At 40.7% G+C, this 14,213-nt stretch overlaps 1 protein-coding gene across 6 annotated transcripts in view; it reads right to left on the minus strand.

Annotated features, from left to right (window-relative positions):
- ift80 (intraflagellar transport 80 homolog (Chlamydomonas)) overlaps positions 1-14,213 on the minus strand; it is a 197,562-nt gene that overhangs the window by 143,550 nt on the left and 39,799 nt on the right. For 5 of the 6 annotated variants that reach the window (XM_059651064.1, XM_059651062.1, XM_059651061.1 and 2 more), the window contains 2 exons: positions 13,715-13,825; positions 11,308-11,376 (listed from right to left, as the gene is read on the minus strand). In XM_059651064.1, coding sequence (XP_059507047.1) covers positions 11,308-11,376; positions 13,715-13,825 — 180 coding nt within the window. The remainder of the gene's footprint in view (positions 1-11,307; positions 11,377-13,714; positions 13,826-14,213) is intronic. The other variant, XM_059651065.1, reaches the window with a different exon arrangement.

Raw genomic sequence — 14,213 nt, forward strand, 5'->3', positions numbered from 1 at the left:
TAAAGGTACACAATACATTATATTTTATTCAAAATTGTGTAACGTTATTTATGTTTACTGGCAGAACTGTATCATTTTTGCACAATATTTAGCAATTAAGCAATTTTGCAGGCTCAGGACAGTATGGAATATTTACATTTTGTCCTTGATTGCCTGCTGTCTTGAAGTATTAGGTTATTGTTAGGACCACAATAATCAGACACTCTGGAACACCTTGTCAAAACATCCATTCATTTTGCAAGAAGCAAAATAATGCTTTCTGGCATACCACAAGTAGCCAGGAGAAGTGGGGCATGGTGCTGAAGATACTGTATTAGTAACGCAGTCAAAACCAACAGTAGCAACTGGTGGAGTCTCAATTCAATAAAATCTGGAACTATAGCGAGCCTTACGATGATCAGGTAACCAGCACCAATTGACATAAAAACCTAAATGGTTCACTAATGTCCTTTCAGGAGGGAAATCAGTTATCCTTACATTGCCTATTCTATGTGTCTATCATGATCGACAGCAATGTGATCGTATCTTAATTATCCTCAGAAATAGCCTATCGAGCTACTCATTTGGAATACACTACTAAAAGGTATTTTTTAAAAATCGAAACCAAATAAACTTCCTAGCATCCACCTCATTACAAGAAACACAGACGTGTTGACTCTGCAAAACCCTCCTTATCAATATCTGGAGAATATTCTCAAAATGTTCTCACTTTGTCTCATTTGACAAACAAGAGCCTGACAAGGTCATACCTTACAGACAATATTCCAGACCCCTCCATCACCATCCCTGCATATATCCTCTTCCTTGGATAAAGCAGACTCTGCACCGGTTGCAATCATACATGGCAAAGAGAGATGGTAGTGGTGTTTGGAGGTCAGTCATCTTAGTTGCAAGACATCTCTGTAGGAATACCTCAGGGTAATGTCCCAGGTCCAACAATCTCCAGCAGCTACATCATGACCTTTCCTTCATCATAAAGAATGAGTTGGGGATGTTTGTTGTTGATTACATAATGTTCTGCACCATTTCTAACTCCTCAGACTCCTACAGCACTACATGTCCAAATGAAACAAAACGTGGACAATATCCCTGCTTGGGCTAAAAAGTTGCAGTAACAATCAAAACACACAGATGTCAAGCAATGACCATGTCCAAGACCCACTGTCTCTTGACATTCAGAGCCATTATCAGATCTGAAACCCCCACTAAAATCCGGGTGATTACCATTGACCAGAATCTCAACTGGACTCACCATATAAAAACACTGGCTAGAAAAGTCAGTCAGAAGGTCGGAATCCTGCAGCAACTAATTCATCAGAGCCTGTCGTCAGGTGTGTGACAGGATACTCCCCACTTGCTTGGATGGATGCAGCTCCAACAACACTCAAGAAACTTGATATGTTCCAGGATAAAGCAGCCTACTTGATTGGGACCACAACCACTAACACGCATTCCCCATCACCAGCACTCAGTAGAAGCAGTTTGTGCCACATACAACATGAGTTGCAGAAATTCACCAAATCTTCTTAGATAGCATTTCCCAAACCCTTGACCACGCCTATCCAGAGGACAAGAACTACAGATACATGGGAACACCATGTGGTACAGCTGGAAAGGAGTTATCCTGGGCTCCTCAACATAGACTTCATAGGGTGTCAAGTTAAAGATAAAACACAGTCAAGAAAAGCCCCTGCTTTGCAAGTAGAGTGGGGAAGGTGATAATGATGGGTCAGTGGTCAAAAAGCCACTGATTGCTTTAAAGAATCATACCCTGTTGTGGATGTAAAGAACATCAGCCTAGTAACGACTGGTTGGTTCTTAGGTAGTTGAACCCCTTGTGGGTGTCAATGTCACAGGGAAGAGCCTTTGAACATCTGGAAATACATGTCTCCTTCTGTCTCTCCAGTGAAAATACCAGAAGCTAAAGCAAGCAAGTTGCTTTGTCCCACTAGTTGCTATAGGCTGTTGCCTTTAATTTTTAAAAAAATCAGAATTTATTATGTGTGAACCAGTCACTCTGTATCTCTGAAAGAAACTGAAGGAAAGGATCACAGAATTGAAGGACATGGGAAACTAAAAGATTACCTCAACACATCCTAAGTATTGGCGCTAATAAACTGCTTACTCAGTAATTTTTCCTTCCATCCACGATACCCTTTTTTTGTTGCTCTGCGTCTGTATATGAATCTGTAGAGGGGTTTTAGAAAAGAGTTAGAGTTTTAAACTGTGGAGTTAGAAGTTGATAACACAGTGTGGAGCTGGAGAGACACAGCAGGTCAGGCAGCATCAGTGGTGCAGGATAGTTGACACTTCGGGTCAGGATCTTTCTTTACACCCGACCCGACCCAACCTGAAACATCAACTTTCCTGCTCTTCTGATGCTGCCTGTCCTACTGTTTTCCTCCAGCTCCACAGTCATCTCTGACTCCAACATCTGCAGTTCCTACTATCTCTGAGAAAGTTGGAAGTTTACAGTTCATCATCATTTACCGATGATTAAAATCTGTTTATTTGTATTTGGTAGTTATTCTTAAAAGCATGGAAACCTGGGCTATGTTTTCTGTTAACCAGAGTCCATTAGACAGGCAATTTGGGGACTGTGTGTATTTTGATTGAACTTAACTTTTTTTATGACTGAGAATAGTGGAGCTTGATTTCCAGTGTGCTACCCCAGTGTGGCATAACTAAAGCATAAGTTTGAAAGTTCTGGCTGTGACCTGAGTGGTCTCATCCCATATATGGTACATCAGCTATCACTGAGCCTTCTCCATGTCTGTGAATCAGGGTCAGCCCTCCTCCTCTACACCTCATCATTTTGAACATTTTTAGAGCTCCTTGATGCAGTTTAACACAGTGACTGCAGACCAAATGGAAATGTAAGCCAACATTTAAAACTGAGGCAGATGCAGGATTTTCTGGACAGCAAGCCAGTGAAATTAGTTTTAGGTGGATGTAATCGACGAAATGGTCGCAAACATTCTTTCCAGCCATCAATTAAAATAAAACTAACAAAGCCAAGATAATTTGGTGGAAATAGTTTTCTGATTTTCTCCAGGTCAGCGAGTATCACTGCTGTGGCAAAAATACTAGAATTTGTCCAGAATCACAACTCTCATCCCCAAACCAGCCTGTCTTATTTTCACAATGGTTAAATTGGGGCCCAGCTAAGGTTCACACCAGTGTGGTTCCCATGTAAATTAGCAACTGCCTCCTCAGAATTGGGCTTTGAAATCCAGTGTGCATATTAGCCCTGGTAAGGGCAGGTCAATTCTCAGTATGCTTATTTTGGATAGCCATGGCACTTCCTTTGGAGAGCTGAGATAATCCTGCAGTTATGGTTTCAGGACTCATTGGGGATATGGGTCAAGAGCCCTTTAGGACAATATTCCCTCAAAGCTGCGCAACTGCTGGGAAGCTCCACGCACAATGATCAGTATGCCTAAGGCTACAACTGTGCATGGACTTCAGTGGTCTGCATAGCAGCTGGAAAAGATTACAGGGAACACTACTTTGGGTCAGTTAACTGCAGAGATGATTGTACTTAAATGGTGCATTAAACCTTTGGAACTATCCATGCGGTGACCACAATAAAAAGTTACAAACAAGAGTTCTTTTATAAAATAAAGCATGGTCTATAATATAGGAATTTAAGTAATAGAATTTTTTTTTCTCCAATTTGTGTGGGTACTTGCAATTTTTTTTTTCATGCATTGGTTATGGGTATTACTAGCAAGGCTAACATTTATTGTGGATCACTACTTGCCCTAGAGTAGGGTTGTAGTGATCTGTCAGCTTGAACTGTCGCAGTCCTTGATGTATAGGGGCAGTCACAGTGGTGTTTGGAAGGAAGTTCCAGAATTTTGTCACAGCAACAGTGAAGGAACAGTAACAAAGTTCCAACTGATTTGGAGGTAAACTTTCAGATGAGTACCATGTTCTTACGTATTTGCTACCCTTGTCCTTCTAGTTGGCACTTTTTGAGGTTACCATGAAACTCATATCTTCACAGCCTTAGCCCTTTCCTGAGACATGGTGACCTCAGGTTAAATTCACTACCAGTCGTCTCTCTCTAATGAGACAACAGCCATGTGGTCCTCTCAAGCTCTGGCAATTTTATCCTTAGCTTTACTTGATCCAGGTTGAGAATTTGGAAGATGGTTGTTGAAAAAAACTTTGTTGAGTTGTGGCAGTACATCTTGGAGATTGTACATCATACTGTCACTGTGCATCAATGGAGAAAAGGAGCTGAATGGAGAGTTTTATCCTGGATGGGAAAGAGTTTGTTGAATGTTGTTGAAACTGCAATCAGCCAGGATACTCAGCAGGTTAATATTTCTTTATAGAAGTGTCTTTTTCCAATACTGTATTGTTTAAATCGTGACTGGCACGGCTCTTCTGGACACAGGTGGTAAACGTGGGAAAGCAAATAAGTGGTCAAGTGTCCAACTCAAAATTTTTCCCTGCTAGTATGAAATCGCTCAGGAACATCAGCAGCTACATATCCAAAGGGGTTAATCTGAACTCAAAACATACCCCTCCTCCACCAGACATATTTCCGTTTCTCACAACAACAGTGGATGATTTCCTGTAAACTACTTACATCTTAACTGGTTTCTGCAAGATTATCATTAGTATGCAAAATGATATCTCTACAACTAACTACTATAAGAACTAATCATTTAGTAGTACAGAACTTGAGTATTGCTGAAATCAACAAATTTTGCCAACACTTTTCCTGTTGCATTCATAAGACATTTTCATTTGTAAGAAATACCAAAGTAGAGGGGTAAGAGAGGGAAAAGCTGATTGGTTGACAAGTGGACTCTAATTAATAGATAAATGCATTGACTTGAGAAATGAACCAATCAGATTTGACCCACATTTTTAAAAATTTAATCAAAGCTTGGCAGTCAACTGTCAGTCATCAGTAACTGATGTATTCTTTACAGTATTGCCTCGACCAAAGTCTATATGCCACCCAAGCTGCACTTGTCTCTCACTGTATATATGTTCCTTATCTTTAATTTGAAATTTCTTGCGGATTGTCCTGATGAGGATGAAAAGCTTTAACAAGCATCATTTTTCAGCTTCACATTAATAGAATGCAGATTAAATAAATATGCTTTCCGGCTACGGTTTAAGTTGCTGTTGCACAATTTGTTTCTCTCCTTGTATTGATTACACCCTAAATACTAAAGAATATTCATTCCAAAGACAAACCTTTAACATCTGGTTTCATTGTATGCATATTGTGGATTCAAAACCAGAAACAACAGAGACAAGTCCCAAGACAATATGCTCCAAATAATTCTTATTACGTAATTCATGGCCAGTAGCAAGCAATACAATGGAACAACATGTCAAAAGCATGCAAAAATTAACACATTGTCACTATGGAATGCTAATGTATAACAGCAGGCTTTAAATGCTGACTGGAATTCAACAGTTTTATTGAGACAGAAGCAGGGGGAGATTTGAGGCAGTAAGCTGATGCTTTGAGTAAATTTCTACTCGGTGATAAAAACAAGAAAAAAGTTACAGAAATTGTGTAGGAGTTTTCAAATTATTAAATATAACATGATTAAGTATTCTAATATGACACACTACATAGTTGGCTTCTCACAAATTGGTCAAAATCATTTAAAGCCTTTTATATAAATGCTTGTTATTGTTCAACATGAAAGTCAATTTCCATGGACAAATCTAAGCTTCTCATGCGTCATAACTAAGCACTGTGCATGCAGTTGTAGAACACTGTGCCTTGAGGCAAACGAAGTACCTTTACACTGCTGGATTATACCAACATACCATCATAACTTCTTATATTCTAGTGACTACACCCCAAAGAGAAAAGGCAGACCTATGGGCAATTGAAGGCCAAGGTCCAACAATGAACCCGCGACATACAGAAGATGTGGTGGGTGATGGAAGTACTGGAGGGACAACAAATGGCTGACAACCATTATGTGCAGGGCTTCTTCTGTGCTGTCAAGACCATCCACAGACGAAACATCCAAGGACGGAGAGACTCTTGTCAAAGATAAAGAAGCTATTAATATAATGCTGGGCAGAGCACTTCAGAGACCTCCTCAACCAGGGTCTGTCACTGATCCAAGCGTCTTTGACCATATCTCACAGCTACCTACAAGCTCAGCAAAACTCCAGCCCCGCACAAAGTAGAGAATGCCGTCTGCCAGCTCAAGAACAACAAGGCTGCTGGAGCATACAGTATCTCCACTGAGGCATTGAAGTGCAGAGGCAAAGAGTTCCTGCTGCAGCTTAATGCCTTGTCTGTCTTATCTGGAAGGAGGAGAGCCACAGTTGAAGGCATTTTCAAAAAAGTGAACACGTCTGACCGGGGAATCTCCCTACTGCCCACCATTGGAAAAGTCATCACCAGGGTCCTCCACAACCAACTCCTCCCTGTGTCTGAGGAGCTCCTCCCAAAATTGCAGTGCAGCTTCCAGCTACGGAGTGGTGCAGCGGATATAATTTTCATCATGTGACAGCAGCAGGAAAAGTGCATAGAAAAGAACATACCCTTGTACACAGCCTTCTTCAATCTTACAAAGGCCTTTGAAGCGTCAAATGGGAAGCAATATGGAACATCATCCTCCGCTTTGACTGCAACATGATGTCTGTCACCATCCTTCACCTGCTCCACTTCCATGTTATGGTAATGACAAATGGCTCCACCATGGACCCATTCCCTGTTCAGACTGGTGTCAAGCAGGGCTGTGTCACTGCCCCAATATTCTTCTTGATCTACCTCACCACAATGTTTCACCTCACTGCTGATAAGCTCCCTGCTGGAGGTGAAACTAACCTACAGAACCAGTATGAAATTATTCAACTGCCACCACCCTCAAGCCAAAACGAAAGTCCTCCAACTAGTGTCATTCAGCTATAGTAAAAGAATGATGCTTGTGTATATGTAAACTCAGAGGTTTAAACTCCAGACCATTGTCAATACTTTTACTGTGGCATATGGGAGCATGGGTCTCATTTGTAAGATAAAGGTCCCTCACCAACCTGGCCTGACATTGCAGAGCGAACTAGGTCCACAGGGAGACCTTAGGGAACACTGGCCACTTCCAATACCTCAGGAGTGTCCTGTTAACCAAAGCAGATATTGTTGAAGAGATCCAGCACCGCTTCCAATGTGCTAGCATCACCCCTAGCCACCTGAGGAAAAGGGTGTTCAAGGACAACATCATATTCAACATCAAGCTCATGGCATACAGAGCTATGGTGGCTCCTGCCCTCTTATACTGCTCCGAGACGTGGCTGCCTCCAGTAGGTACATCAAGGCACTGGAGTGGTACCATCAATGTTGGCTGCACAAGACCCTGCAAATCCACTCAGAATACAGATGTACCAACACCAGCGTCCTAGCCCAAGCCAATATACTCAGCATCAAGGCACTGACTACCCCGATCAGCTGCGATGGGCTGCATGATCGACACAAGACTCCCCAAGAAGATGCTCTACTCCCAGCTCTGAAATAGCAGGTGAGCCCCAGGTAGATAGAGGAAACACATCAAGGATACCCTCAAGACCTCACTGGCAAAGTGCAGCATTCTATGCAAGTCATGAGGGCTGCATTGTCCTGGATGGGTCAAGCTTCTTGAGAATCTTGGAGCTACATTAGTCCAGGCAGGTAGGGAGAATTCCATTACATTCCTGATGTGGCTTTAGATGGTAGATGGCCTTTGGAGACTAAGGCAGAGACTTACTTGCTACAGAATTCCCAGTCTCTGCCCTACTCTTGGAGATTCAGTATTAATACAGCTGGTCCTGTTCATTTTTTAAAAATGGTAACGTCCAAAATGCAGGTAAATGGGGCTAGTTTAGTTTCGGAAATTTGGTTAGCATGGACAAGTTGTACACAAAGGTCTGTTTCCATGCTGTTATGACTCTATGAGTCAATGCTGATGATGAATGATTCAGCATTGGCTAAGCCATTGAACATAAAAGGGCAATGATCTCTCTTGGCGATGGTCATTGCCTGGCACCAATGTGGAACAAATGTGCCACTTATTAGCTCACGCCTGAATACTGACTAAGTCCTGCTGCATTTGGACATGGACTGCTTCAGCATCCAAAACACTGCAAATGGTGCTAAATATTGTGCAATTGTCAGAGAATGTCTCTACCTCTAATGTGATGATAAAAGGAAGGTCGTTGATAAAATGGCAGATGATGATTGGGCCTAGTACACTATCCTGAGGAACTCCAGTGATATCTTGAAGCTGATTTGAATTCAAACAAACTCAACCATTTTCTTTAATACTGAGCTATGACTCCAACAAATTTTAAAAATTATTTATAAAATTTCTTTCATTGTTTTGCTTAGTATCCACCAATCAAGAGAAAAAAGTGGTTTTGTAAACAATCTGCCCCCAATACTAGACTGGCACTGTGGAAAATCTCAAAAAGGATCTGCCTCCAAATATACTTCTCCTTACATGGCAAAGTATTGTCCTCTTCATCAGGACACACCAACTGAGCTCAATGAATTAACATGTGGAAAAACAAGAAAAAAAGCTGTTTTCTACTTAATACTTATTCTACATCTGTTTACACATTATTCCACATTTGACCTAAAATGAAGTTAATTGTTTTCCTAAAACAGTAAAACACAGTCTTAAGACATGTTTCTATGTATTGATAAACGGAGTTTAAACAGAAAACAGTCATGATCTGACTAGTTTGCAGAACAGGTTTAAAAGGGTGATTGACTTGATCTTGTTCCTATCTTGCTTCCTATATTTCTATGAATTATTATGTCATTCTACACATCCATGTGCCTTGATACTGAATTTGTAATTTTTCTTCAAACTTGTATAAGTTTCAACAATCTGCATAAATATAAGATAACTGCAACTGGAAATCAATTTGAAGGTAACAATGGTCAACTTTAGGTAGAAGAACAGACAAAAACTCTCTTCATAAAGTAATGTCCAACATATTTAGTTACATGATACGGCATTTGATGTTTCAACTAACCGTGTCAAATCAAATACTGTTTTACTGTGAGGACTGAGAAATTGATACATTTTGTTGCCTTCAAACGTAAGATCTACAGACTTGGCTTAAATCTAAAGACAATAAAGCGTATTGGAACTTGTTCAATCACAACCGGAAACCATCATCAGACAAGGAATTGTCAGCAACCGTGATTACCTGAAACAATGGAGGAAGCAGAAACAGCAAACAAGTGACCCTGACCACATTAAATATTTCAGCTCCAATACACCATGTTGTTCCTACATGCCAAAAGAAAACAATGCCAAGTGCAAAAGCAATCTACACACATAGTTTGATAAGACAGACAGACTAGAAAAGTGTAACCATATTAAATTTTGACTTAATGACAGAAGGGTAAAAGAACACGATGAAGCTGCTATCAGTATACAGTCTGAGATCGCATGCATAGCAATCAGCTGACTATGCTCATCTAAGAAAAACTCTCAGTCGGTGATTCACCCTGACCAAATCTGAGGTGTATCAAACAGAAAGATCTGAAAGCCTCGTGCTACTCAGTTAAACATCAACTACATGTAGCGGGGGTAGCCACCCGGTTCATCAGCCTGAACCAGGATAAGACCTTGACAGGCTATCATACAACTACATGAGAGACATGAGATCCAAAATGGACTTTGGGGAGGGAATCTGCAGTCGGATCCCATTGCTTTGCACAAATATCAGTAGTACAGTCTCAATCAACAGGTGGGAGTCACGCAGGGCTGCTCTCTCTTTCTCGGTGCCATGCACAAACAAGGTAGCAAAGAGGGTCTTTTGCTGAGTCAAACTTTTGCTGAGAGCCCGAGAGGGGTAATTATTCTAGGCAGCAGAGACCTGTAGATCAAGGATGGCTTGTACATGGATAATGTCATCATTTTCTGTTTGATCTACTGTCAATGCACAAATAAGCATCTGCAACCAGTTTGAATTGGCCTCAGATGCCAAGGTAAACTGAGGCAAGAGTGAGAACATGCTCAGTGGGAACTGGGCTGACTGATCCTTTATTCTCTTCATCACCTGTTCAAACTACCTGAAGGTTCTGGGAATATGGTTTGGAGGAGCTGGAGCATGCAATGAAAACTTGTATTTCCAAGGTGAAGCAGAAACTGAGCATGTGGAAGTACTGTTCCCTCTCCATTGAAGGTTATAACTAAGTCACCAGGTGTGAGGCACTCTTAGTGTTGCTGCACATCGCAGAGATCTAGCCCATTCCTTAAGCCTGTGCCTCAGTGGTCTCCCAAGCCACTTTTCACTTCATCTGGAGGTCAAAGATAAACCACATTTGCAGGGACAACACGTACAAGCTCTGGGCGGGGTGAAGTGGTGTGTGGCTGCATCAAACTGTCCATAGGCAAACGTCAAGTGTAACTGATGATCTATCTATTCCAGTGTTACGAAGGACAGGTCTAGACAAGTAGTTGGACTATTCTATATCACCTATGACCACAAGAACATGAGGCAGTAATCAGCGCATAATATCATCAAGGCCCTGTGGGGAAAAGAGAAGGTGGGTCCTGTTGGGTCATTCCGTGAGCAGACTGTCAAAGTCATTTGACAGAATGCTTCAGTGCCAAAACTTTTCAACAAGCAGCAAGATGTAGCTTGGCTGGTGGTCAATAGAGCTCTACCCATCAGATCCTTCATGAATGCCTGGACTCTCTGCACCACTGCACTCTGCCCTCGAGACGGCTGCAGTAGTAATGAGACTGTCACATGTCTCTTCCAAACACCTCCATGATTCAGGATTCTGCTCTATGGGCTATTCTCTGGGACACGCATCAAGGCAAACATCAACTGAGTCTGGAGGATCATCAACTCTTTTGATGAAACACAGTCTTTGGACTACCTGAAACCTGCTGGTCTTCCAGTAAAAAGAGGTGATCTCAACCAATACTAAGGTCCAGGCGTAAGTGCTGTGGGACACACTAAAGCTTGGGACAGCTGCCACCGTGGGTAAAGGCCACCTACGTCATTCTGTTAAAATATAACGAGTATCTGTTACATTCTGAGATACCCTTGTAGAAAATGCCTTTTTTGTTGTGACTGGATTAAAGCTGTAACAAGGAATGTCAAAATTCTACTATTTTCTGCAAAGTCTGCACTAAACAGTTTTGTTCTTTTTGCTTGTACTTATAGACAATTAATGAATAAAGCATATTTTTGAAATAAAAAATTGTCTACCCAAGAGTAGGAATAAGGAAATTCTTCTTAAATACTGAAATATATGAACATACTCTATTGTGCATGATATCCAGAAGAATCTTGTAATTAAAAATCTACCTTGTTGCACCATTGTGGATCGCAGCATTCCAGTTTTGGACCAAATCTTAATTTGTCCATCTTCACCAACTGTAGGAGTACAAATAATATTCTATTAGATGCAAAATTTAAAAAAAAACTGATTTTCTACTTGCAAGTGAAGTTCTGTTAGGTTCTATATGATTTAGAAGTGTTCCCAGGCTTTCAACTAATTTATGTGCTAATTTCTAGCTAGTTGGACTCGTTCTCCTGTTAGGTACATATCTACAACCATTACCAACAACAGGTAATAACAAGTAACCTTTAAGAGCATCGTCTTTGAGTAGTCATTGCATGACAAATCAAAATCAAAGTTGGTTGATTCGCAATGGCCAAGGAAGGAGAGGCTGTTAGGAATCACTGTATGAGCAAACTAAACTAAAGCATTTTCATAAATATTCATGCATTGGCAACCAGAAAAATGGTCCTGTAACAAGATTGAAATTTGTCAAATAATCTTTCACTGGATTTTACAGTTGTTCTTGTAAATACTGCGGAGCATTGCAAACCAGTGTGAAGGCTGACTAATTGTTACAACCTCCAGATTTTTTGCTCAAGATCTTTTCTAGGGTGCAGGGGAGCAATTTTTTATATCGGAGCAGAGGTGTCCCACAGCTATACATTAGTTAAGCCTCCTGCTGCGCAAGTAGAATGGCACAATCAATCTGTTACCTTTGAAAGGCTAGAGGGCAACATCAGTTTTTTTTCTGACAAAACATCTAACACAAGGAACAAGACACTGACTCCCATTGTGCCTTAATTTCAGTACGCTTCACGCTACCTCCCGTGAGGACCCACCTCCATTCCCCATCGTTAAATATGATCCAATTATCCTACACATGAAACCAAAGCCTCTGAAATGTCCAATCAAAAAGTGATGTTGTAAGTTGTTTTGTTGCTTTTACTTTTGAAATGCCTACTTCTTTGTTTCTGCAAAGATTCTTGTCCACCATTAAAAATAGGAATTTGGACTGCATGTATCCAATTTTCTGTACTCCTGTCCACATGAATTATTCTCTGCCATTTCAATCTCCTCAAGCATGATAGCCCGAGCAATAACATCCTTGTTTCCTCTTTTCATCCAGCTTCTTTCCCTAAAGGCCATTTCCTCCATAAAACTCTGGCTTACTCTCAACACTTGTTGGCATCCTCTGGCAGATTTCAGAAAAGGAGTTTCATTGCTGTCGTCCTGTCAACCAGGACTAAAGTACCTTTTCCAAGTGAAACAGTGATGTACTTGTACTTCATCCAACTTGGAATACAGCACTTACAGCCCACTACGTGGACTTCTTAACATTGGGGACAGCAAATACAATGAGTAGTCTCTTTAACTAACCTCTCTGTTCTATCTACAAGTGTGGTATCTTAGCCTTTACTAATAGAGAATTTGAGTATAAAGATGCCTTACCGCAAATATACGGTGACTTGGTGAGATCACACAAGTATTGTGTACAACTTTGGTCTCCTTGACCAGGGAAAGATGTGCTTACCAAAGGAAGATGGGAAGATTAACTGGACTGAGCATATATTCTCTGGGGTTTAGAAGAATGAAAGGTGATCTCTTTCAAACGTTAAATTCTTACAGAGATCAACAGGAGAGACATTCTCCCCTTGGCTGTGGGGTCCAAAACCAGAGAGGCATTGATCATTTAAACCAGTCCACTGGCAGTGGTATATTATTCGTTTGAAGTCATGACTTAAGTATATTAGAGTGATTTTAGCAGCAGAGTCGGAATAAGGTGCAGGTCCTTTAGCACGGAGATGAGAAAGAATTTCTTCACTCAGAGTGTGGTGAATCTTTGGAGTTCAATCCCATTCTGACTGCTCAATGTTTGGCCTCCTCAAAATCTCAGCAGTAACATAACAGTACCTAATTTCAAATTTATCTCGAACAATAGGTACTGGTAACAGGGGTTTACCGTGCCAGAACCACTGGAATTGAAGTATTGTGCCTCTTCATTCATTTTTCATATTAATGCTCCCACCCATCCCCTGCCACTGTCTCTCTCTTACTTATCTTGGGGTGGGTAATTACTATCAATCGTATCAATGCCATGAACAATTTTTCTCTCCTGAGTTTTCCAGACTTTCAGGCACATTTCATGTTCATATTTCAAGAACAAAAAAGAAATTGGTTATGGGAAAAAAAATAGGAAAATATTGCCGACTCTGGGAGCATAGGAGGCACTGTCTATTGAGCTGAAAGGAATATTTTCTTATACATGCTCGGCACCAATTTCCCCAGAACACATGAAATCTATGAGCAAATACAGACGTCCACAGTGTACAGAGGATACAGAAGAAAGAACTATACTTTCATTTATGCATTTTCCCCAAGGATGGAGAATTTCAAATAGCTTAAATTAGTTTTTAATAATACTTCACTCACCTGTTACCAAAGCAGTTCCCTCATAATTCCACCTTCCTGCCAGCACAGCTCCACGATGGGCTTCTACACTTTTTTCCACCCGCCCAGTCTTTGAAACCAGATGAAATTTGCCTTTAACACATGTAATGTTGCTCATTACCTTTCTGCAAACTAAACGCACTAATTTTCAATTGCTTTACTTCAATAAAAAATTAATAATTGGTTATATGATAATTGAATCCAAATTCACTGCATTTAAAGCAATTGTAATCTTGGTAGCTGGATATATCCTCCATGGTTTTGCAACCCCATGCTGTAACTTCCAGTTACCTTATCTTAGCTCTGCTGCTCTCCCCCTAAATCCATCCAGCATGTTACCTCTCTCACTCAAATGAAAGCTTCCTTAAAACTTACTAATTCATCCAAACTCCAAGTCATATCACATAACTCTCGTACAATTTCTTGATAACTGTTTTTCATGACTGTAAAACACCTTTGGACATTCACAATACATGAAATG

Source organism: Stegostoma tigrinum, chromosome 14 (genome assembly GCF_030684315.1).
Source record: "Stegostoma tigrinum isolate sSteTig4 chromosome 14, sSteTig4.hap1, whole genome shotgun sequence".
NCBI classification, from domain to species: domain Eukaryota; kingdom Metazoa; phylum Chordata; class Chondrichthyes; order Orectolobiformes; family Stegostomatidae; genus Stegostoma; species Stegostoma tigrinum.